Source organism: Sciurus vulgaris (assembly GCF_902686455.1).
Source record: "Sciurus vulgaris genome assembly, chromosome: 6".
NCBI lineage: Eukaryota > Metazoa > Chordata > Mammalia > Rodentia > Sciuridae > Sciurus > Sciurus vulgaris.
This window is the reverse complement of record NC_136466.1, coordinates 112,957,339-112,984,065: the sequence shown is the minus strand read 5'-3', so window position 1 is coordinate 112,984,065 and position 26,727 is coordinate 112,957,339. Positions and strand designations below refer to the sequence as shown.

Here is a 26,727-nt window from a genome sequence, read left to right as displayed (position 1 = left end):
TCTGTGAAGTGTCTATTCATTTCCTTAGCCCATTTGTCGACTGGATTATTTGAATTCTTGGAGTAGAGTTTTTTGAGTTCTTTATAGATTCTGGAGATTAGTGCTCTATCTGAAGTATGATTGGCAAAGATATTCTCCCACTCTGTAGGCTCTCTCTTCGCATTGCTGATAGTTTCCTTTGCTGAGAGAAAGCTTTTTAGTTTGAATCTATCCCAGTTATTGATTCTTGTTTTTATTTCTTGTGCTATGGGAGTCCTGTTAAGGAAGGCTGATCCTAAGCCGACATGTTGAAGATCTGGACCTACTTTTTCATCTATAATCTGCAGGGTCTCTGGTGTGATTCCAAGGTCCTTAATCCATTTTGAGTTGAGTTTTGTACAGGGTGAGAGATATGGGTTTAGTTTCATTCTGTTGCATATGAATTTCCAATTCTCCCAGCACCATTTGTTGAAGAAGCTATCTTTTCTCCATTGCATATTTTTGGCACATTTGTCTAGTATGAGAAAATTGTATTTATTTGGGTTTGTGTCCGTGTCCTCTATTCTGTACCATTGATCTACCTTTCTATTTTGGTACCAATACCATGCGTTTTTTGTCACTATTACTTTGTAGTAGAGTTGAAGATCTGGTATTGCAATACCCCCTGTTTCACTCTTCCTTCTTCACTCTTCTTTGCTTTAGCTATTCTTGGTTTCTTATTCTTCCAGATGAATTTCATAATTGCTTGCTCTACTTCTGTAAGGTACGTCATTGGGATTTTAATTGGAATTGCATTGAATTTGTTTAGCACTTTAGGTAGTATGGCCATTTTGACAATATTAATTCTTCCTATCCAAGAACATGGAAGATCTTTCCATCTTCCAAGGTGTTCTTTAATTTCTTTCTTTAGTGTTCTGTAGTTCTCAATGTAGAGGTCTTTCACCTCTTTTGTGAGATTGATTCCCAAGTATTTTATTTTTTTCGAGGCTATTGTGAATGGGGTAGTTTTCCTAATTTCTCTTTCTGAAGATTCATCACTTATGTATAAAAATGCGTTGGATTTATGAGCATTGATCTTATAACCTACTACTTTACTGAATTCATTTATGAGTTCTAAGAGTTTTCTGGTGGAATTTCCAGGTTCCTCTAAATATATAATCATGTCATCAGCGAACAGGGATAGTTTGAGTTCTTCTTTTCCAATTCGTATCCCTTTAATTTCTTTGGTTTGTCTAATTGCTCTGGCCAGAGTCTCAAGAACGATGTTGAATAGAAGTGGTGAAAGAGGGCATCCCTGCCTTGTTCCAGTTTTTAGGGGGAATGCTTTCAGTTTTTCACCATTTAGAATGATATTGGCCATGGGCTTAGCATAAATGGCCTTTACAATGTTAAGAAATGTTCCCACTCTCCCTATTTTTTCTAGTGTTTTGAGCATGAAGGGGTGCTGTATTTTATCAAATGCTTTTTCTGCATCTATTGAAATAATCATGTGATTCTTGACTTTAAGTCTATTGATATGGTGAATTACATTTATTGATTTCCTGATGTTGAACCAACCTTGCATCCCTGGGATGAAACCCACTTGATCATGGTGCACTATCTTTTTAATATGTTTTTGTATGCGATTTGCTAAAATTTTGTTGAGAATTTTTGCGTCGATGTTCATTAAGGATATTGGTCTGAAATTTTCTTTCCTCGATGAGTCTCTGTCTGGTTTAGGTATCAGTGTGATATTGGCTTCATAGAATGAGTTTGGGAGGGTTTCCTCCTCTTCTATTTTATGGAATACTTTGAGAAGTATTGGAATGAGCTCTTCTTTAAAGGTTTTGTAGAACTCGGCTGAGAACCCATCTGGTCCCGGACTTTTCTTTGTTGGTAGGCTTTTGATGACTTCTTCTATTTCAGTACTTGAAATTGGTCTATTTAAACTGTGTATGTCCTCCTCGTTCAGTTTAGGCAATTCATATGTCTCTAGAAACCTGTTGATGTCTTCAAAATTTTCTATTTTGTTGGAGTATAGATTTTTAAAATAGCTTCTAATTATGTTTTGTATTTCAATCCTGTCTGTTGTGATATTTCCTTGTTCATTCCAAATTTTACTGATTTGGGTTTTCTCTCATCTTCTCTTTGTTAGTGTGGCTAAAGGTTTATCAATTTTGTTTATTTTTTCAAAGAACCAACTATTTATTTTGTCAATTTTTTGTATTGTTTCTTTTGTTTCAATTTCATTGATTTCAGCTCTGAGTTTAACTATTTCTTGTCTTCTACTACTTTTGGTGCTGGTCTGTTCTTCTTTTTCTAGGGCTTTGAGCTGTAGTGTTAGGTCGTTTATTTGTTGAGTTTTACTTCTTTTATTAAATGCGCTTCATGAAATAAATTTCCCTCTAAGTACTGCTTTCATAGTGTCCCAGAGATTTTGATATGATGTTTCTTTGTTCTCATTTACCTCTAAGAATTTTTTAATTTCCTTCCTAATATCTTCTGTTATCCATTCATCATATAATAGCATATTGTTTAATCTGCAGATGTTGGAATAGTTTCTGTGTTTTACTCTTTCATTTATTTCTGATTTCAATCCATTATGATCTGATAGAATACAAGGTAGTGTCTCTATCTTCTTGTATTTGCTAACATTAGCTTTGTGGCATAATATATAGTCTATTTTAGAGAAGGATCCATGTGCTTGCTGAGAAGAAAGTGTATTCACTCTTGGTTGGATGGTATATTCTATAAATGTCTGTTAAGTCTAAATTATTGATTGTGTTATTGAGATCTATGGTTTCTTTGTTCAATTTTTGTCTGGAAGATCTGTCCAGTGGTGAGAGAGGCGTGTTAAAATCACCTAGTATTATTGTGTTATGGTCTATTTGGTTTCTGAAATTGAGAAGGATTTGTTTGACATACATGGATGAGCCACTGTTTGGGGCATAGATGTTTATGATTGTTGTATCTTGCTGATTTATGCTTCCCTTAAGCAGTATGAAATGACCTTCTTTATCCCTTCTGACTAACTTTGGCTTGAAGTCCACATTATCTGAAATGAGGGTGGATACTTCAGCTTTTTTGCTGAGTCCATGTGCATGGTATGTTTTTCCCCATCCTTTCACCTTTAGTCTATGGGTATCTTTTTCTATGAGGTGAGTCTCTTGTAGGCAACATATTGTTGGATCCTTCTTTTTAATCCAATCTGCCAGCCTATGTCTTTTGATTGATGAATTCAGGCCATTAACATTCAGGGTTATTATTGAGATATGATTTGGTTTCCCGGTCATATGGTTCATTTTTTAAATTTTATTTATTTATTTATTTGACACTACTTGGTTCCTCCTTTATTTGACCAGTTCCTTTAGGATAATTCCTCCCTTTGCTGATTTGCTTCTTTGTTTTTCATCTCTTCCTCATGAAATATTTTGCTGAGAATGTTCTGTAGTGCTGGCTTTCTTTTTGTAAATTCTTTTAGCTTTTGTTTATCATGGAAGGATTTTATTTCATCGTCAAATTTGAAGGTAAGTTTTGCTGGGTATAAGATTCTTGGTTGGCATCCATTTTCTTTCAGGGCTTGAAAAATATTGTTCCAGGCCCTTCTAGCTTTTAGGGTGTGGATTGAAAAATCTGCTGATATCCGTATTGGTTTCCCCCTGAATGTAATTTGGTTCTTTTCTCTCATGGCCTTTAAAATTCTGTCTTTATTTTGTATGTTAGGTATTTTCATTATAATGTGCCTTGGTGTGGGTCTGTTGTAATTTTGTGTATTTGGAGTCCTATAAGCCTCTTGAACTTGATTTTCCATTTCATTCTTCAGATTTGGGAAATTTTCTGATATTATTTCATTGAATAGATTGTTCATTCCTTTGGTTTGTTTCTCTAGGCCTTCCTCAATCCCAATAATTCTTAAATTTGGCCTTTTCATGATATCCCATAGTTCTTGTAGATTCTGTTCATGATTTCTTACCATCTTCTCTGTTTGTTCAACTTTGTTTTCAAGGTTAAATATTTTGTCTTCAATGTCTGAGGTTCTGTCTTCCAGGTGTTCTATCCTACTGGATATGCTTTCTATGGAGTTCTTAATTTGGTTTATTGTTTCCTTCATTTCAAGGATTTCTGTTTGGTTTTTTTTTCAATATTTCTAACTCTTGATTGAAATGATCTTTTGTTTCCTGTATTTGCTCTTTTAACTGTCAATTGGTGGGATCATTCAATGTCTGCATTTGCTCTTTCATCTCATCATTTGGTGTGTGCATTTGCTCTTTCATCTCATTGTTTGCTTCCCTGATCATTTTAATTATGTACATTCTAAACTCCTTTTCTGTCATTTCTTCTGCCATGCTGTCATTGGGTTTTATTGATGTAACATCTAGATTTGTTTGCGGCATTTTCCTTCCTTGTTTTCTCATATTGTTCAGGTATCAGTGGACCGCTGAGATATTGCAGATTTCCTCTATTGACTTACATTGTCCCTGAAGATTTCTATATATATCCCCTCTTAGCCTTCAGTAGGCTGAAGTCTTAGAGGAAGTTGATAATGCGGTGCTCCACAAGGAAGCTGCCTCTCTAGGAGTGGTGGCCTTCAGGTGGGGTATATTCCCTGCTAGTGGGCAGAGGTGCCTCCACTTGTTGACCAATGGTCATCCAAAGGGGAACTAGGTTGCGGGCTGAGGCAAGGCCTGTTTGGGCCTGTGTTTCTGGTTTTTTCGTCCTTTTGGGGAAACCTCACCTGGCAGGGAAGACTCACCCGGTGGGGAGGTCTCGCTGGTCAGTTCCCCTCCTAGAGGTTCCCCTCAATTTACAGCTACCACCTGGGCTGGGCTGCCTTCCTCTGCAAAGTTCCCAGCGGCCCGGTCCTACCTCCTGGGCCTGGGAGCCTCACCCTTCGCAGATGAATCTCCTTAGGCTGCCCCTCCTCAGAGAATCTGCCCTCAGTCCTGGAACCTTCGCTCTGCCCTAAGCGTGTCTCTGTGCGGCTCTTCCACCAAGAAGCCTCCTAGATCCTGGGACCCTGCTCTGCACCTAATCGCCTGGCTATGTGGCCCCTCCTCTGAGCAGCCACCTGGGGCCCCGTACAATCGTTCTGAGTCCCAGAGACCTGCCACATGCCTCTTCCTCCAGACAGCCGCCCCATATTCCGGTGTGGTCACTAGGAGTCCAAGAAACTCACTGCGTGCCTCCTCCTCCCACCAACCACCCATTGCCCTGGGCAATCACTCCGAGTCGAAGTGACCCACCCCATTCCTCCTCCTCCTCCAGGTAACCCCCCGGGTGTTCAGGAGCGGTCGCTCTGAGTGGCTCTGAATCCACGTGACCCCCTGCACGCCTCCTCTGGGCAGCCACCCGGAGCTCTGGTGCGGCCACTCAAGACTAAGCGACCCACCACGCTCCTCCTCCAGGCAGCCCCCCTGTGTTCAGGCGCGGTCGCTGTAAGTCCAAACCACTCACCAATCGCCTCCTCCTCTGAACAGCCGCCTGGAGCTCTAATGCAGTCACTGCGAGTCCAAACGACCCGCCGAGCTCCTCCTCCTCCTCCTCCTCCTCCTCCTCCAGGCAGGCCCCGATGTTCAGAAGTGGTCTAAGTCCAAACAGCTCGCCACACAGCTACCTCCTCTGGCAACCGCCTGTAGCTCTGGTGCAGTCACTCTGAATCCAAGCGGCAACACTCCTCCTCCTCCTCCTCAGGGCAGGCCCCGGTGTTCTAAGTCCACACAGCTCTCCTCGCCACTCCTCCCCTGGGCAGCCTCCGGAGCCCCAGTGGTTGCTCCGAGTCCCAGCACTGTGCTGAGCGGCCTCCTTTACGACGCTCCCAGTTGTCCGAGTTCACTGCTCCAGTGGGGGGAGGGGCGTTTCGCCGGCAGCTCTACTTCACAAAGTTCCCTGCGTTCAGGGACGACCGTCCCATCCGGGACGCCTCCCCAACAGGAGAGACTCACCCAGCTGCTTTGAGTTGGTCCCAAGTCTCTCAATATCTCCTCTTTTGAATCCTGAGTCCTGGAGCAACATGAAATGCAGCCTCCCTGTAGTCTGCCATCTTGAAACGCCCAAACTTTCTTTTTTAAAAGAGTGAAATGAGCTAGTCATGGTGGCACATGACTGTAAACCCAGTTACTTGGAGGCTGAGGCAGGAGAATCGTCAAGTTCAAGACCAGCCTGGGCAAGTTAGTGAGACCCTACCTCAAATGAGAATATAAAAAGGGATGGAATTCAACTTACTGGTAGAGCACTCATGAGTTCAATAGATATTGAAAAAATAAAATGAAATTTAATTAAATGGGCCTCATGTTTATAAATGGGATATGATCAAGACAATAGCAAATACACTGACTTGAATATTATACAGCAATATCAGATTGTACTAATATGAAAAATATATGTAATATATATATAAAATATAATAAAATGGAAAAATAGGACAAAAAATTACATGTTTATATAGTATGCTTACAACTCAAATTCTAAGAATCAGAAGAAAATACGCGCTGTAAAGAATGACAATGGAAACTGAAGGATATGGTTACCTACCTGTCCTCCCGCCTGGCCCTAAATGAATATGCCACAAAATTCCTCCCACAATCTGGCCCTGCTGACTCCCCACCAAAACAGTTCACCAAAAGTAACCAACTCCTCCCATGGCCTGGCTCTGCTAAGGCTGTATATAAAGCCCAGAACCTCATGGCCAGCAGCAATTTTACCCCTGGGAACTTGAGCCAGGTCAGATATTTAACGGATTGACCCCACAGCAGAATAAAGAAGAGCTTGCTTCATCTATCCTTGCTCTGAACTTACTTTGGTTTCCCATATTTATGCAGTGTTAACCTATGAAACTCAGTGTCTTGAATATTATTTTGGATATTATTTCTTAGTCATTTCTAAAATAGAGAATTGATGAAATGCAGTTAGTTGTCTATTCTGGGTGATTATATGCCTAGATAAAGTTTTCTTTGTTTTGTTTTGTTTTAGTTTTTTGGTCACTGCCTCTCTGATCAACTCTTTATTCAAAATAAGCTGTCCAAAATCATTTCATTTCATAGAATAAAACATCTTTAAGAGTTAACACACAGGCTTCTTTTCTTCTGAGGCAGGTTTTTTTTAGCTGTTGGTTTCTTGGTAGGTGCAGCCGTTTCCCCCACCCACAGGCTTCTTTTGCTTCTTGTTTCTTTACCACAGGCTTCTTGCCTGCAGTCCCCTTCTGGTCTGACTTGGCTGCTGCTGCTACTGTTTTATCCACCTGGAGTTTGTGATTCTTGGCCTGGCAAGAATGGTATTCCAGTGACTGGTCTTTGCATATGGATTTAGCTGCAACAAGAAGCTCAGGTTTTTCAATTACTTCATTTTCAGGCTCCTGAATGGTCTTGTGTTGGACCCTGAGGACTCTTTGGATCTCTGAACTTTTCAAGATTCTGCTAAGGTCAGTGTTGATCATCTTGTGCACAGGGAGGTTATAGTTACTCTTGAGGGAAGCAGTTTTAGACCAAGTGCCACACAGTTTGTCTAACTTCTGGGAAGCACTTTCAGTCCAAATGCAGAAACGTCCCACATGCCCACCAGGAGAAAATTTCAAAATTTTCAGTTTGCTTACATGGAGTAATTTCAGGGATATTTCTGAAGGCCTTGATGATACCCTTTATGCATTATTGATGATACAGGGCACCCTGAATGGAATATGGTGATGGTTTCTCATTTTGCCCTTGCCAGCTTTCATTCGTTGAGAGGCATAGACTTTCCTGAAATCATTCCAGGCTTAAAGTTTCTTAAGAAGTAGAACAGGCTCCTTGGTCTACTCGTAACCTTTAACTTTACCTTTAACCACCAAAGGAAGTTCAGGAATTTCCTCAACGTCATGACCTTTAGACATGACCAGATCTGGTAAGGCCGAGGTGGCCAAGGCAGAGCAGACAGCATACTACTTTTGGGTTGTGTTCACTCTATAGTGCCAGATTTTGGTTAGTGCAAACATGTGGCCACCTCTGTACATATTTCCAAAGACATCATGGCCAGAATGGTAGGTCCTGCCACCTCAAACTCTGGGAATTTGAGTCACAGTTCTGTTGGAACCCAAAGACTCAGCACTGGTGTGATGACCTGCTAGTTCACTCACAGCATAGACCTGCCTGTTGTTTTTACACAAGTTGGTGTGGACAAAGTTCACAATATTTGGTCAAACTGGAGACTTGAACACAGCAGGCAAAGTAACATTTTTGCCAGATGATTTACCTTTTCTTGGAGTCCACTGATATCAGGAGTTGAGTACACGCCTTGTTCTTAGTCTCAAATGTTTCCATTTTTCTGGCAGAATTCAAGTTTTCTAAGATCCAAGGAAAGTTGGAATCCTAAAGGTCTGAGAACCAAGATGTTCTCCTGGGTTGCTTCCAGATGCACCCTTGTTCAACCTCTAAGGTGGTCACCAGGTCCCATACAACCTGGTTCCCTCTAGAAATAGACATCGTTGGATGATCTTCTCCTCGATTCCTCCCCTGCAGATTTTGTGTCCAGAACCCTCCACCCTTCCCTTCTCGCCCTGGAATCAGGGTAAAGTCCAGCCAAGATTTCCACTCACCATAGCAGGGAGAAAAGTTCTAATAATAGAACAGAAAAGCAGAAACATTAAAGGAAAAACAGAAATTTCTACCCTGAACCCCTAGCTTCAAAGCAGTGTGTTTGATGAATGAGTTACAAAAAAAGAAAATTAAGCCGGGCATGGTGGTGCATGCCTGTAATCCCAGTGGCTCTGGAGGCTGAGGCAGGAGGATTGAGAGTTCAAAGTCAACCTCAGCAATGGTGAGGTGCTAAGCAACTCAGTGAGATCCTGTCTCTAAATAAAATACAACAAAGGGCTGGGGATGTGGTTTAGTGGTCTAGTGCCCCTGAGTTCAATCCAAGATATCCCCTGCCTGCACCCCAAATGAAATATTGGCACATCTCCCTCTGGATGGTTTCAGAGGTCAAATTGGAAGTGTAGCATATTCTAGGAGTGAAAAAACTTTTCAGCTCTCATTAAACAAAACTAGATTTGACCCACCATTTTTTGTCTGTGATTTAGGGCTCTCTCTTTCGTATCCTACCTCTTCCCCTCTGCTTGTGTGTGTGTGTAATGAGATCGTGAAATAATGTTAGAGACCAAGGCTATAAGTATTGCTATCATTTGCCTCTAGATTCTCTACCTCCCTCAACTTTCTACGGACTGCAGCAGTTACAGATAAGACCGTCATAATCAGCCTCACACTTATAAGGGGAACAGCTCAATATTATGGTTTGTTTCATAACTGGATTGTTTTCAATACTATTCATCATATTAAAATCATTTTGGGATTTCTTTAACTAATAATCCAGTTATGTATTACAAAGCAAAAGTGAGTATTCCTTAATTATACAAGAACAGTTTTTACTCTAGGGGAATAAACATTATCACTATGAAGTTCACTAAAATCCTACCAGCACTAAGCATGTTCATATCACTGTTTTTCAAAATGGAACATTATTTAAAAAAAAAATTCAGCCACCAGCTGCAGGTAGTTTTCAAAATGGAATATTTTCTCAAAAATTTTTTTTAGCCTTACTCATAGTTTGAGCCCTTGTTTAGAAATTTTCAATATACCCCAAAAGGACATAGTAGTAAAACATGTATAAGGCCAGGTATTATCTAATTACAGGAAAAATAATGCAATTCTTTCTGGAATGTCTGTCCTTTAGGGTGCAGTTTGAATGCAGCTACTTGAGTCAGCTACCACCCTATTTTCCCAGAGAAAACAATAAGGTAGTAATAGGCATCACTCTTTGGACATCTACTGCTCATTCATTTGTGATTGTTAACATCTATTTTGTGCCAGTTCATACAGTTCATACTTGAATTTCAGATGGGCCTGAATCTCTCAAGAGTCTGTACTGCGGTAGGGAGAGATCTACATGGGAAACCACAGCAAAGAAAGTTTCAGGGTCTTTATAAAGAGAAAATGAGAAATGGGAACATAGAGAGGTGACTGATCAGATTCTCCCGAGGGCAAGGGACTCTTTTGTGAAGGGGGCTGAATTGAAAGATGAGCAGTTGTACATGGTGGCAAGGTAAAAGAGCATTCAGAAAGCACAGTCAGAGCAAAAGGAGCAACAGGGTACAGAGTCAAAGGGAGAAATGGCTTGGCCTATTCAGGAAACTACAAGCTATGCAGAGTGACTGGCCCTGAGTACCAAGCCAGTATTTGGAGTGCATCATGGACAGTGATACATGGGAAGCTAGCTTATATTGGTTTGCAAGAGTTGATGGTTAAACTTGGAGGAGTTTCATGAAGTGGTTGACATCACATAGCTTGAGATCTGTCAATGTGGGAGTATGTATACCACAGACATAATCATATACTAAAATTCACTCACTCCCCTCTTCTCAGGAGGCAGGCCTCCTCCTGAGAGAGAGTTTTTGCATTTTTTGCAACTCGAGTGATATTATAAAAGCAGGGTTTTTTTAAACTAATAATCTGTAAAAACAATGCGTAAGATGGTTTAGAGAAGAGAAAACTGAGAAATGAATTAGAAGGGTTTTACAAAAATAACAAAGAAATGGATGCTTCTGAAAGAACCTACAGGTTAGACAGAATTTGGTAATAGCTTTGGACAGACAGAGGTAGAGATGGAAATAAAAGGTGAATTAAAAGATAACTAGTATTAGATATTTTTAAATGAGGGCAATAATGTTATCTCCTATTAATTGCTGTATCTCCCTTTTATATAAACATGCTCAGTGCCTACATTCTCTTAGCACAAAGTTCCTTCTTAAACTCTTAACATGGCTGGCAGTACCAAGGAGGATGCTAATATCTCTTATGCTTGAAGGTTCCTTTTTCAATACAGTCGATACGTCACAGGAGATTGGGGAGCTGAAAGTCTAAACAGATTCTTATGTTCCAACAAAAGAAAATTTAAAGTCAGACACTAAAAGCCATGCAAGAGAACTTTATTTTATGAGAAAGTGAAAGTAAAAGGAAAATAATGCTCAAGCAGAGAACACTCCCAAGGACCTCGGTGGACTGTCAAGAGTTAGTTCCAGTAATCCTTCTTTCTTGATGCATTTCCCCAGTTAGCTCCTTTCATTTCTATTTGTTTACTCTCAAGGTCTGAGTACCAATGTTTTTCTACAGGTTATCTGCTACAAGTTATTTACTCATCTGCTTTGGCAGTACTTCAACTAAACCTGTGACCCTGCCTTGCATTTCACTACTCATTGCTAGCTACTATCGAACAAACATGCAATTCCCATACTAACTTTAAAATGAAAGCACTTCTGGCAGAATAATTTGGATATATAAATTCTTCTTACAATGCTTATTCCTATCACATAAATTTGAGGTAAAATGTACAATGAAATGTTTTGTGTTTTTTTGCTGGTGCTAGGAATTGAACCCAAGGCCTTGCACATGCTAGGCACACACTCTACCAACTGAGCTATATCCCCAGCCCCTACAATGAAATGTTACAGGAATACTAAAAGAGGTCTTTGAATTCCATTGAAGAGGGTATTATACAAATGCACATAATCATTAGGCCTTATTTATTCCATTTATTGTATTATATACTCATAATGACGTATTGCAAATACATAGACTATCCTCCTTATCTGAGATCCCCTAAATGTGTTTTGGATTTGAAATTTCTCTGCATTTCAAAAAGGAAGCAGAAAAAAAGTTGCCCCTAAGTGATTCTTACCTTTTTTTATACTACATCCTAATGCAATTCTAATAAATGGACATTTTGTAAGTGCACAGTGAAGGGTTAACACAACAGGCTCAAGTTGTTCAAAGGAGCTCTCTTCAATACTGGCCCTTGACCATCTTGAGATATGGCCTCTTAGCCCTTGAACTACCCAGCCTGGTAAGAATATTGTAATATGCCCAAGGCCTGGAGCCATATTGCAGTAGTTTGATGACACAATTCATATTAAAATTATAACTTATGGAAAATGCATGGCTTTGAAGCCTGAGGTCCTGGGCCAGGAGGTATCATTAGATCTCTGGATGGCTCAGGACTAAGGTCAATCACATGGGTGATGCATGCCTATGTCACTGACTTCCAGTAAAAACTGTGGACACCAGTTTTGGGCAATCTTCCCTGGTTGGTGATATTTTGCATATGCTGTCTCATGAAGTGTGTCCTCATACGACTCCATTAGGAAACACCTGGATACTTGTGCCTCCTTTCTCTTGGACTTGGCCCTACTCCTTCTCCCTTTGCAGATTTTGTTATCTTTTCACTGTTACAAATCTTACCACAAGTATTACAACTTCTGAGTTCTGTTAGTTTTTTTTAACAAGGTTAAAAAAGTTCTGTTAGTCTTTTTTAACATGAAGATAGGGCAGGGGTTATAGCTCAGTTGGTAGAGTGGTTACCTCACATGCATAAGGCCCTGGGTTCAATTCCCAGCACCACCACCACCAGCACCAAAATGAAAAAAACAAAAACAAAAACCCTGGAAGATAGTCTTGTGGACTACTTACACAGAAAGGTAGGGATCAAGTTTGTTTGTCATCTATGGATAATCAATCATACAAGGACCATTTACTGAGTCAATACTTTAAAAAAAATTTTTTATTTGTTCTAATTAGTTATACATGACAGTAAGATGTATTTTGACACATCATACATAAATGGAGTATAACTTCTCATTTTTCTGATTGTGAAGTCAATATATTTCATACTGACATTAAAAATGCCTGTTCCTGTGCCAATAACACTCTATTAAAATGGTATTACTTACTACATATTGATAGCTGATAGGGCCTATTCTGTGTTTTTATTCTTGGGCTTTTGTTGTTCTATATCAAATTTAGGTTCTACTTGCCAATTTCTAAAAAATCCATGAGGGGTTTTGTTTTGAATTTTATTGAATTTACAAAATAATTTGGGGGTGGGTTACTAGATAGTCATTCTCCCTGTTCACAAACAGGATTATTCTTTTCATTTACTCAGATACACTATCTTTCAATATTTTGTAGTTCTCAAATTCTTGCATATTTTTTGATAGTTTTTTCCCCAAGTTACCTTGTAGACTGTTATTCTCATGATGAGAGTACTTTTAATGTTTCTTCTAATTGGGTATTACTGTTTTATAGGAATGCTATTGATTTTATACATTGACCTTATACACATAGTTTTTTTAAACCTACTTATTGTAGTTTTTTAAACGTAGGTAAGTAAGTCAGAATAAACCTTTTCTCTTAAAAATAATAAAACTATTAAAGTGTAGGTTAACATACCATCTGAAAATAAAAGTTTTATTATTTATTTTATTCTTATTTGTTTCGATTTTTTATTTACCTTATTTGTTGAATTTACTAATTACTTATTGTTTTTCAAAGTGATTATTTTCAGTTTACATTATCACTAAAACCTGAATTATTTCATCTTTGAAAATGGATAGGGATGAAATGATACCCTTTGTAGTTTTATGTTTCATTTCCAGATGTCAAATGTGGCGGAGAATGTTTTCATGTTTTTGGTCATTTGAATTTCCTTTCACATGAAGTGCCATTTAAAGTCTCTGAATTTCTATTAACTGTCTCTTCTTTCTGATTTATAAGAATAATTTAACTTCCCGAATAGTGTTTTGCTTTTGGTTTTTACCAGTAACATATATTGCAGTTCTCTCAGGTGGTTCTTTATATTTTGACCCTCTATGTAAGGTATTATGGGTGCTTATTCCTTACAGTTCAGCTATATCTTCTAAAATGCTTCAAACCAAAATTATAATAAAAAGGGAATGGGTTGATGCATTAGACAAAACAGATAGTAAAGGATGTAGAGAGAATTCTAGGCAGAGAAAATAAGAGTAAAACCACCAGAGAGAGAGAAGAGTAGAAAAGTAAGGAAACCATCTCTACTGGCTAACTGATTGTTTTAGTCAGTTTTTATGTTGCTGTGACCAAAATACCTGAAAATAACAACTTAAAGGAGGAAAATTTTATTTGGAGCTCATGGTTTCAGAGGTCTCAGTCCATAGAGGGCCAACTCTATTGCTCTAAGTCCAAGATGAGGCAGCATGTTTTGGGGGAAAGACCCAGTGGAAGAAAGCTGCTCAGTTCCTGGTGGGATCAGGAAGCAGAGAGAAAGAAAAGGGAGAAAGGAGGGGGCTGCAGGAACAATAACCTACCCAGGGAACATCCCCAGGGACCCACATCTTACAGCCACGCCCCACTCCTCTACAATTACCACCCAGGCCATTCAAACCAGGATGGACTAATGTAGGCCACAGCTCTCACAATTCATTTTACCTTTAAACAGTTCTGCAGAAACACAGGAGGCTTTGAAGAACACTTCATATCAAAATCATAACACAGATCAATTAAACTTTTAAAATTTTATTTTAATTTCTATTAAATACTACCATGCTAGCATTCCATTAAATCATCTGAATGAAAATAATTTAGTACTTGATGTTGAAAACAATAAAAATATTTCAGGCAAGATAGAAAACAATTAAATATGATGTTATCTACTTCTCAACATATTAAATCAATTTCACTGAATTTAATTTTGTACATTATTAATTTTGTACATAAGGAAGTCACACAGTCAAGAATCATAATGCTATAACTTTCTTCCTTTCTATTTGTCATGGTGTATAACAACATCAAATATGAGGCTGGCAAGCTAACAAGCATTAGGCCTAATTTAAACAATCTAGCAATTAAAAGTCCAGTTACCACTTTGGTCAAAGAATTCTCCAATATTATTTCCTACTATATTCATATAGTGAGCTAAAATACGAAAAGAAAATAACAACATGGGAGAAAAAAGATTCAGTTCCTCAAAGCAGCACAGAAATGATTTCCATTTTATTTCAATTATGTAATTGGTTTTTGATAAGAATTAATTAATAGTACAAAAGTATTTGGAGCAACTACGTAACCTAACTACTATTAAGCTATCTTCTTTTACAAATATTAATAAGAATGTGATAGAAAACCATAATAGAGATTATTTTTTTCTTGTAGAATGAATTTTTTTTTTTTTTACAAATCTGTGGAAAGTGCAAACATACTTGTCAAGGAATGAAATACTGTCATTTAAAAGTCCTACATTAGGGCTGGACATGGTGGAACATGCCTGTAATCCCAATAACTTGGGAAGCTGAGGCAGGGGAATCATGAGTTGCTAGCCTTAGCAACTAGGGAGGCCCTAAGCAACTCAGAGAGACCCTACCTCAAAATACAAAATAAAAATCACTGAGGATGTAGCTCAGTGGTAAAGCACTCCCTGGTTCAGTCCCTAGCACCCAAAGGGAGTGCTATAAGTCCTATAGTAGGGTTGGGGATGTAACATAATGGTAGAGCACTTGCGTAGCAATGTGTGAGGCTCTGGGTTTGATTCCAAGTACCTCAAAAGAGTAATAATAAAAATAATAATAATAATAATAATACTAAAAAATGGACCTTATACTAAATATTTTTTTAAAGTGAACCAAGTGCTTATTCAACAAGATAAAGAATGTTAAATAGAAAAAAATGAATAATATTTTAAGCAAAACTCCTTCTAACACAGTACTATATATTATTTTCCTGAAGTTAACAAAATCACTCATGCTGTTAAGCTAATATTCTTCATAGAACTGATGATAAATTTTAATTATGAATGCTCACGAAGTACCTGAAGATACAGGATCAAACACAGTAGTTCAATACCTATAAAGAAGTTAAGTGCTGAAAAATTCTTAGGCTAAAATAGGTTTATATGAATCTCTAAGATCCCTTATCATTAAATATGCTTTTATATTCACTAGAAAAGTAATAAAGAAGTCAGGCACAGAGGTATATGCCTGTATTTCCAGTGACGCAGGAGGCTGAGGAAGAATGATCACAAGTTTCAGATCAGCCTCTGCCACTTAATGAGACTTAGTGAGACATCTCAAAAAAGACATAAAAAAGGACTGGGATGTAGCTCAATGGTGGAGTGTTCTTGAGTTCAATCCCCGGTACTGAAAAAAAAAAAAAAAAAAAAAAAAAGGGAAGGAAAAAGACAATAGATGACTTTCTGATCTCATTTCTTATTTTCTTTTTAAAATTATTTCTAACAGAACTGATTTACAATTGATGTGTAATGGAAATGGAATTCTCATTGTTACAAAAAAGGTATAAAGAAGTAAATTAGCCTATATTCTAAATTCTTAGAAAAAGAAATATTATTTGAGAGGAATTATTATACTTGTCTTCACTAAATGAATCTATAAAGTTAAAATGAGAAAGAATAAATTCATTTATTACAAAATAAGAAGTTTCAATTAAAATTGCTGATAAAATGTTCAATGTTCATTTAAAAAATATATCAAGGGTGTGTCTGGGATTATTTGGCTTTATTTTCTTTGATGCTGAGTACTTTGCTGTCAGTCCTAACCTGGAATGAAACACACACACAATTAAAATACAGGAGATTTTTTAAAATAATTTTTCAAATAACTTCTAAAATTGATGATTTATAATTCTGACATCTTTTAAAATTTAACCCTCAAAACATGATGTTTTTACAGATAATTTTATTAAAGTTCAAATTATTCATACCTTTTTGTTCTTGCCACAGTCTTCTGTACTCTGCTTGAGTTACCTTTAGAGGAAAAAAAATTCAAATAATTCCATAAAATAATTGAAAAGCTATGTAAAAATTTAAAATGTTAAAGCTGATTGATTAAAGATACTAAAAATTTCATTGGTACTATATAGCTCATATTTCACATACCAGAAAATAACTCTATAGCATATCTTCATAATTTACTTAGTTTTACTAGCATTATGACTAATTTCACTTTTTTTGGAATTTGGTAGTCAGCACTACCAAAAACAAGTTAAGAGATTTATTAACTATGTAAATATATATGACTTGCCACTGTGCTTTGACAAATGTTCTCAGAAGGAATTTCTTTTTTAATTATCTGAGAGCTCTTTAAACTTCTTTAGTTTATTTGCTAGATAAAGCCCGAACTGGAGTTTTTCCTAAATTTAAAGCTACTGATTTGAGTTAAACCACTGTCCAACACAAAGAAAGATGTTCAACATCCTTAGGAACCAGGTATATGCAAATCAAAACTACATTGAAATTCCATCTCATTTCAGTTAGAATGGCAATCATCAGGAATACAAATAGCAATAATTGCTGGTGAGGATAGGGGAACAAGGTCCACTTACAAGCATTGTTAGTGGGCTGCAAATAACTACAACACTTTGAAAAACAGTATATAGATTCCTAAAAAGGCTAGGACTATAACCATCCTACGACCCAGCTATCCCAACTCCTTGGTACTTATTCAAAGGAAGTAAAATTAGTATACTATAGTGATACATACACACCCACATGTATAGTGGTGCAATTCACAACAGACAAGTTATGGAACCAGTCTAGGTGCCTGTCAACAGTGAACGGAGAAAGAAAACGGCATATATACACAGTAGAGTTTTACTGACCCATAAAGAAGAATCAAATTGTGTCACTTGCTCATAAATGGATAGAACTGGAGAACATGATGGGACATGCTAAATGAAATAAGCCAGACTCAAAAAAGTCAAGGGGTGAATGCTTTTTCTCTTATGTGGAAACTAGAGAGAAATAAGGAATTAAAAAAGGAGATCTCAAGAAAACAGAAGGGAGAACAGTTTCATAGAGGAAAGGAGTTGAGGGGAAGAGAGAAGGGATGGGAAAGGGGAGGAACTACAGAATGAAATTGACTACATTATGCTAGGTGCATGTGTGACTATATCACAATGAATTCTACTTTTATATGCAACTATAACACACCAATTAGAAAACAAATATCAGGAAGACCAATAGAGTAGAGGAAGGAATCAAGGGGAGGGAGGAGGAAAGGGAAAGTACAAGGGATTGAAATACAGAGCAAATTATATGAATTTATGAATGTCAAAATGAATGTCACTATTATTTATAAATATAATGCACTAATAAATATGTATACAAATATAATATATTTACATATTATTATTATATATTATATAATTATATATACTATATTTGATTTTTTTATAGGTATTCCACATTGAGGATGATGGAACAAAATGGGTTAACTCAAACTAATGGCTTTAAAAACAATTATTCTTATAAAATAATAAAAATTCTTATATAATAATTGAATATTGACATAATTATAGTACACAATTATAAGAGCTATATTATGCTATATAATAATCATATTAAAGGGTATAACAATTATGATAGAATATTAATACGATGCATATAAGCTCTAGGTTATAATTTCCAAACTATTTTAATGCACCTGTGTCAATTTTGTTACAATAGTCAGAGAATTGAAAATTTGGGAGTTAATGGGTTTAATGCTAATCTATGGTTGGGTAACCTTTTTCTAGCTGGCAGCATATACAAACTACCCTATTAATAGTATGTGTTTCAGAATGAACAATCTTAATAAGTTAGATAAAAGTCCTAGAAAATCATGTTCTTTCAAATGACTACGAACTCACCAGTACTTCTGGAGCTGTCTTTGGGTTGATTTAGAGATTGAACTTTATCATTTTTCAGTTCTTGAATAATACCTTTATTTAAGCAAACATCCACATGTACATTGAACAGTGTAAGATCTGAAGTTTTTTGTTCTAGGTTACAAACTGGACAAACTAGCGCTTGGCCTGCTGTCACCTGATATATACAAGGTTGGAGTGGTTCTTGTCTACTTAGTAATTCAGCATCTTCATTTTCCAATGAAATAATACAAGACTTGCTTGGAAGTCTAGAACATTCCTCCTTGCTATACTCATTCCTTAAAGAATCTACACTTTCTGCTTTAGATGAATTATTTCTAGTTTCTTCCAAATTCATACAATCTACTGAAGTGATTTCTACATTTTCCTGATGAGTTTCATAATGTTGCTTCTCACAAAGTGAAAAAGAATGGTTTGTGTTTTCTTTTAGGCTAACTTCAGTAGAGGAAGCATTTGAAGAAGAGAACATTTTCGAGTTCTCCCTGATTGAAGGTCTATCAAGACACACATCTACATGTTTATTAAAGGCTTCCAGACTGATGCTTCTTTGCTCCCTAAAGCAAACAGGACAGGTAAATATCTGGCAATTATCTGAATTATCTGATGTTTCTAAATTCTCACTCATATTCTTCTTTAAAACCTGGAATGGTTGTGATATCTGTAAACTTTGTTTAACCACCGTTTGACATTTAGATGAATCCTGGTGGCTCCATTTCCTTTCTGATCGTTTTTTATCAAAGAAACTCTTCTTATGAGACATTTCTAGAGGTTTAACAAACTGATCTTTGTCTGTTTTCTCTAGTATACACCCAGTGGCTGACAGGGCTTGATTTCCAGTCTGTAAGAAGCCAATGATGCTCCTTTGTTGGTGTTTCTTGTCTTCTTCATTGGGAAAACCAGAAATCCGAACACCTAAATTAAACCAATCACAAAATAATTACAAATTTGACAAAGCCAATTGATGTATTAAAAATATTTTACATAATACTGTTGTAACATCTATATAAAAGGTTGATTAGAGAGAAATAATAAGCAATGCTATATTTATTTTCTGTGTGTGTGTGTGTGTGTGTGTGTGTGTGTGTCCTTGTGCATGTAAGAATAAACTCTACCACAGAGCTACTTCCCCAGCCCAAAGTTTTCTGAACTAAAGAATGTGTTTTCAAAGCTGATTTTGTAAATGGAAATTTACTTTCCTTTACACAAGTATGTATCATTAAATATTAGCAATCTATTGCAGTTGACAGATGACAGAACTTTCAGTTAATATCTACATACAATGCCATTAAATATAAAACAACAAATTGAAATTAACTTCAACTTTTTTTAAAAAAAATAGACTTTATTCTTTTAGAGTAGTTTTAGGTTCACAGCAAAGTTTAGCAGAAGGGCAAGGCTCCTGCCTATAATCCCAGAAGCTTGGGAAGCTCAGATAGGAGGATCAAGAATTCAAAGCCAGTCTCAGCAATGGTGAGGTGCTAAGCAACTCAGTGAGATCCTGTGTCTAAATAAAATATAAAATAGGTCTGGGGATGTTGCTCAGTGGTTGAGTGGCCCTGAATTCAGTCCCCAGTAACCAAACCAAAAAAAAAAAAAAAAAAAAAAAGCAGAAGGTAAAGAATTCTCATATATTCTCTGCCCCCCATTCATATAAAACCTCTCCTGCTAGCCACATCCTACATCAAAGTCAAACATTTGTTACAAATGATGAACCTACCTTGATTCATTAGAGTTCACACTCTTGGCATTGTACATTCTATGGGTTTAGATAAATTTCTAATGTCATATCTTCACTATTATAAATCATACACAGAATAGTTTCATTGTCCTTCTATTTCTTTGTGCTCTGCTTATTCATCTATCTCTTACCCTCTAACACTAGACAACCATTGATATTTTGTTGTTTGGTTTTGTCCTTTCCAGAATTGTCATGTAGCTGGAATCATATGGTATGGAGCCTTTATAGATTGGCTTCTTTCACCAACAATATGCATGTAAGTTTCCTGCATATCTTTTCATGGCTTGATAGCTTCTTTCTTTCTTTCTTCCTTTTTTTTTTTTTTTTTTTTTTGGTACTGGGGACTGAACCCAGGGGTGCTTTGCCTCTGAGCCACATCCTCAGCCCTTTTTTTTATATTTTATTTAGAGAAAGGGTCTTGCTGAGTTGCTAATGCTGGATTTGAACTTATAATCTTCCTGCCTCAGTCTTCTGAGCTGCTGGGATTACAGGCATGTGCCATAGCGCGTGGCAATAGCTTATTTCTTTCATGCACTGAATATTATTTCACTGTCTGGATTATTCCCTAATTTATTTATCCATCAACTGAAGGACATCTTAAGCAACTATGAATAAAGCTTCTATATACTTGTTCTTTGACTCTTTTAATGAACATACTTTATTTAATTGATTCAGGGTATGCTAATTTTATATGAAAGTATAACTAATGACACACTCTTAGCAGTGAAGTGGACATCTGAACTGCTTATCCATGTAACATTCTTTTACATAATTCACTTTGGAAACATGGCCTATTTGTTTGTTTTTATCATGAAGTGGCTGGAGATGTGGTTTCATGGTGTTTTAATCATTTATTCCATAATTCTGAAATCCAAAAAGTTCTGAAAATTGCAAGCAACAAGTGATAAAGGATGCCTGAATTAATGTGAAATTATTTAGAGTCCTTTCAGTATGTGAATTTTTTTTGTTATGCTACAAAAATATTAATGTGTTCCAGACTCCCAAAGGAGTATTACATAATACACTTACTAGGCACTGAATCTGCTTTCTAAAATCTGGAAAGTTTCGAATTTTGAAATCTTTCTTGCCCAAATTATTCCAGTACATAAAAAGAAAAGAAAAACTTCTATTGATTCAAAATGGAATCAAACTAATAATAATGGCTTCACATGCATCAGGTTACAATAAATGGCAGGAGTACAGAAAGTACTTCGTAGACAGGTTTAAGAAATAAAATAGAGGCGAAAATATTTCCAAAATTAATTTTTTTGGGAAAATCTAATAGCTTTAAGAAAAAAAAAAAAAAAAAAAAAAGCCATACCCATAAGTCTTAATCTCAAGGGTTTTGGAAAATCAGTATCAATTTCTGTCCTTAGCAACTCCTTAGCAATGGCAAATATTTCTTCTGCAGTAGAAACAACAGATGAAACTGTAGATGCACGAGTTTTCACTTCAAAATTCACATTCTTCAGCTTAATGGTAACAGTTCTACCCTATAACACATACAATACATTATTACATAAGGGTTTCTAATATTTAGAAAAAAGTTATTTACAGGTTAGAAAAATTCAGAAAGGTCTTTTAATAACATGTAAGAATGTGGAAGTATAACCAATTATTTATAAATCATGATAGTGAAAACTATCACAAAGAATAATTAAAATCTTTAAGTAATCTGAAAATTCCACTTTAGCCAGTAACTATTATTCCCATCCCCAACTGAATTTTTATAAGATACTCTTAAATAAAGGGAAAGTTAACTGATCACTTTTTTTTTTTTAACTGAATCTCTTTTAGTTAATTCAATTCCTAAAAAGGGATGAAAAAAAAATTTTTTTTAATATAAAAGTGCCTCATTGAAGAGGTCTCACTGATAGTTCACATTTACAGTGTGCCTGCTACATGCCAAATACTATGTCTAACAATTTATGTGTAAGAATTCCCTGTGCAGTTAGTGTCTTCAGGGTATAGAGTTCCATTTGGGGATGATGATGGATGATGGTGATGGTTGCAAAACAGTGTAAATGTTCTTAATGCCACTGAACCAAACACTGACAAATGGCTAAAATTGCAAATTTTATATTAAGCATATTTTAGTATCTCCTGGAGGTGGAATTTAATTCCTGCCCTCCTTCATTTGAGGATGAGTTAAGACTAACTCATTTTCAAAGGCAAAATCAGTAATTTCATAGGGAAGCAGAGTAGCAATCACTACCTTAACCAAGTGATAAAAACTAGCGTCACCCATGATGTCATGTGGCTACTATATACCACCTGGCAGGATGTAATAAGGGCACTTCATCTTTGTGATATTCTTTCTAAAAACCTATATCCTTGTCTAATCATTAAAAAAAAAACAAAACAAAACAAAACAAAAACAACAACAAAAAAAAACCACTGAACAAACCCAGATTGAGGAGGATATTTGACAGAATATCTGACCAGTACACCTCAAGATTTTCAAAGTTATGAAAAAGGAGGATAGACTGGGAAACTGACAGACCAAAGGAGACTAGGGATACATGACAATTAAATGCAATGTAGTTCCCTAAATTGAATCCTGGAACAGGGAGGTGATTAACAGAAAAATGAGCAAAACCCAAATAAAATTTGAAGTTTAGTTAACAATAATGTGCTAATAATGTCATTTGCTTCGTTTTTAACAAATGTACTATGGTAACATAAAATGTTAATAATCAAGGAAACTGGATGAAGTTTACACTGGAAATCTCTATATTCTTTTTGTAACTTTCCTGTGAATCTAAAATGTTTCTAAAATTAAGTTTATTTAAAAAATATTTTTAAAAAGATCTCTGTATTCATCAAATGATAGAGAGAAATTACAAGAAAAAGGCTCATCTGATACTCTAGTTTTTCTAATAACTTTTTAATATTTTTCTATTACTTTAGAATAACTCTACTCCTGGTTTGGGATGGTTGGGAAATACTAAACATGAATTATAGTGAGGGAAGATTATAAAACAGAAAGTTCAAAGCATTTCAGGCTCTTTTTTTTTTTTTTTTCAAGTAAGCAACCTGGATTAGTCTTTGAAACAAAATGCCTATTATTCTAGAAGGTCATTGTCTACATGAGAAAAACATTAAAGGATAATTGGAAAGGCATTTATAATATGTGAATACAATTCTAGGGAAATTCTTCTTTGCCTTTCTAAGGCCAATATAACACTGATTTTGTACTTAATCAAATGTACTCTGGAGGTAGAATAAAGTTGTGTGTAATGATATTGGAACCATTCCAGCATCACAAGTTTCTTTTTCAAAAGAATGATCTCATCATAGACCTCAGATATGGGTCAGAACTAAATTTATTCTAATTGTTGGGGATAGAATATTCTGTTCCAACATTAACTACTTTGTATGGAGCTTTAAGAAATGGGTAATCTAACTCATTTCAAGTAGCATCATTAACATTTTTTAAACTAAGAACATCAGATCAAAATAAAGTACCTTAAGCCCTTCTTTCTGGAGATCTTGAGCGAGTTCACTGCAAAGTTCTTGACATAAGATATACTGTTCTTCTGCTTTACTTATTTCACTGAAGGTCCTAGAGCAGCAACAAAGATTTTGATGCAGAAAGCAAAATGTAACTCAAAATAATTTGGGGATGATCTAGTATATTTAAATGGTCTAGCATTAGTTTATCTATTCTGTTGTACGAAGTAAAGTTTTCAGTTGAACTAAGACATAATTAAGTAGAAACACCTATGGTCTATATAAATAATGGAAAACCATGTAGATAGGTAAACTGATCTGCAAAGAAGCAATTTTATGCTCTTGCTCTCTCTACAATATTTTTTAAAAAGATGATTAGTTACCAATGCCCTAACTTATAACACATTCAGATATATATGTATAAAGATTCTGCTCCAGAAGACTATTTTAAGAAAATACAGATGAGAACATCATAATGCATATGAATTTTATGAACAGAATATCTTTTTATTTCACTCCCACCCCCTTTTATTTTTCATTTTGAGACAGGGTCTTGCTAAGTTGATAAGGTTGACCACAGACTTGCAGTCCTCCTGCCTTAGCCCCCTAAATCATTGGAATTACAGGTGTATACCACTGTATCTGGCTCTGGACAGAAATATTTTTAAGTAGATTTAATGGGTTGGCTCAGTACACAAGCAGGGGTTGTCTAGTAGATAAGTGGAAATGGAGGGCTGGTAAGAATAAATGCAGAAATCCTGAATTCATCTTCAAAAAGATGTTGAAATAAATATTAATATAAAAGAGACACTAAAGAGAGATCAGAGCAATGAACACAAAATCCTGAGCAAATGAGTAAATGGTGATTCAGTAGTGTCCCCCTCTAATCCTATCCCTAGCTTCAGCACTCTTCCCTAGTGGCAACCATGTTTCTGGCCTCTTATTCATATGAATTCCTCCAGAAATATTCCCCACTGCTATGGTTTGAATGTATCTCCTAAGGGTTCATGTGTTGAAATTTAATCCCCAGTGTGAGATATTAAAAAGATACAAACCATTGACTATGGTTTTTTAGAGAAGGAGCTTTAAGGAGGTGATTGGAATTAGACAAGGTCATCAGGGGGGAGCCCTCATGATTGAATACTGGTGGCTTTATAAGAAGAAGGAAGAGCGACCAGAGCAGACACATAACAGGGCTCTGTCTCTTGCTATGTGTTGCCTTACACTGCCTTGAAGCAATAAGGTGGCCATCAGCAGATGTAGGCCTTTACCTTTGAACCTCTAGGCTAAATGAATCTCTTCTTTAAAAGTTATCTAGCTTCAGGTATGTTGTTACAGAAACAAACAAATCTGGGCTAATATGTATACATATAAGCAAACAGCAAAAATTTTTCCCTTTTTCATATAAATAGAATATTACATATATTATTTAGCATCTTGTTTTTCTCAATTTGTCTTGGTGTTACCAATGAGAAATTAATATCCTCACTTTATATGGCAGCATAACATTCTAATTTAAAGATGTAACAATTTAACCAATTCTTTATTCATGGATATTTATTTTCAATCTTATGCAGCATGAAAATGCAATGAATGACCCTGCATACATCTAAAATGACATATCTTATGTCTGAGGAATGAATTCCTAGAAATAGAATTAAGGGACCAAAGTTCATATTCATCTGTGATTTTGACAGATATTACCAAATTTCTTGCCCTTTGCTGTAGATCAAATAACGGTCTCTGAAGATGTCTACCTGCATCAGTGAATAATGCTATCTCAGAGAACTTTGTTCTTTAATTGTGAGAATATTTTCATGATACTAACAGTCATTTCTTGTTTCCTTTTCTCTTAACTAATTAGTTACTCGTTCATTTTTTTTTAAATTGGTATACTGGTGCTTCTTATTGATTATATGAGTTCTTTATGTACTAGAGAAGTTAGGTCTTTATATGCGATTGTGAATCACAATCTCGCTCTCTCCAATCCCATAACAAATTTGATGTTCTAATGCAATTTTCAAAAAGCCAAGAAGTGGAAAGCAGTGTGAAGAATCCTCAGAAAACTTGGAATGGACAACCTTTTGACCCAGTTATCCTACTCCTCAGTTTATACCCAAAGGACTTAAAAGTAGCATACTATAGTAATGCAGCCACATCAATGTTTATAGCAGCTCAATTCACAATAGCTAGATTGTGGAACCAACCTAGATGCTCTTTAACAGATGATTGGATAAAGAAACTGTGGTATATATACATAATGGAATATTATTCAGCCATAAAGAAGAGTAATATTATGGCATTTACAGATAAATGGATGGAATTGGAGAATATCATGCTAAGTGAAATAAGCTAATTCTAAAAAACCAAAGGCCAAATGTTTTCCCTGATAAGTGGAGGATGATATATAATGGGGGTGGGAGGGTGTGGGGAGTGAGAGAGGAATGGAGGAAACTTAGATTATGTAGAAGGAAATGAGAGGGGAGATATGAAAAAATGATGTCTGAGACAGACATCATCACCCCATGTACATGTATGATTACGCGAATGGTATGAATCTACATCATGTACAACCATAGAAACGAAATGATGTACCCCATTTGAGTACAATGAATCAGAATGTAGCCTGTAAAAAATAAAAAGATTTTAAAAAAGCCAAGAAGTGAGAGTTTTCAGAAAGAAAACTGGAGAATATATTCCTGCATATCAATAATGTTCTCAGTAACAAAAGACAAATATTTGTTAAACTGTACAATATTACACAAGTTTGGATGATTGTGTTCTCTCTCTCTCTGATTGCTTTTATGTAAATCACAACCTAAATTTTTACCAAAGCTATTTATTGAGTATTTTGTCTTGTAAAAGTCATTCCGCTTTTTTGATCAGAAATAACATGTGTGAAATACAAATCCAACCCTCTACTAGGTCAGGGCAGAGGTTCTTAAATGTCTGTGACATCTTGCTGCTTTGAGGAAATAAAATTGAGAGACTTTTAACAAACATTTTCTCAAACAATAAAGTTACATCAGGATTTCATTTGACTTGCAAACAAGATTGTAATCCCACTAAACTAGATAAACTCTAAACTCT

The 26,727-nt window shown here is 36.1% G+C and overlaps 2 protein-coding genes and 1 pseudogene across 10 annotated transcripts in view; all 3 read right to left on the bottom strand.

The window, feature by feature from the left end:
• The window catches only part of ANKDD1B (ankyrin repeat and death domain containing 1B), a gene marked incomplete at its 5' end in the record, with an annotated part of 89,753 nt that extends 73,231 nt beyond the window's left edge, over positions 1–16,522 (bottom strand). Inside the window, one exon of the mRNA XM_079145219.1 lies at positions 16,503–16,522. The remainder of the gene's footprint in view (positions 1–16,502) is intronic.
• Positions 1–26,727, bottom strand: part of POLK (DNA polymerase kappa) — a gene marked incomplete at its 3' end in the record, with an annotated part of 101,656 nt that overhangs the window by 14,163 nt on the left and 60,766 nt on the right. For 7 of the 8 annotated variants that reach the window (XR_013764694.1, XM_079145194.1, XM_079145192.1 and 4 more), the window contains 4 exons: positions 23,653–23,749; positions 21,506–21,677; positions 18,429–19,358; positions 16,503–16,545 (listed from right to left, as the gene is read on the bottom strand). Coding sequence is in view for 7 of the 8 variants with exons in the window: in XM_079145194.1 (XP_079001320.1) it covers positions 16,503–16,545; positions 18,429–19,358; positions 21,506–21,677; positions 23,653–23,749 (1,242 nt within the window). Of the gene's footprint in view, positions 1–15,381; positions 16,339–16,502; positions 16,546–18,428; positions 19,359–21,505; positions 21,678–23,652; positions 23,750–26,727 lie in introns of those variants that run through there. The other variant, XM_079145198.1, reaches the window with a different exon arrangement.
• LOC306664396 (large ribosomal subunit protein uL4-like) lies at positions 6,983–8,249 on the bottom strand (annotated as a pseudogene). The gene has a single exon. The product of its transcript is annotated as a large ribosomal subunit protein uL4-like (transcript).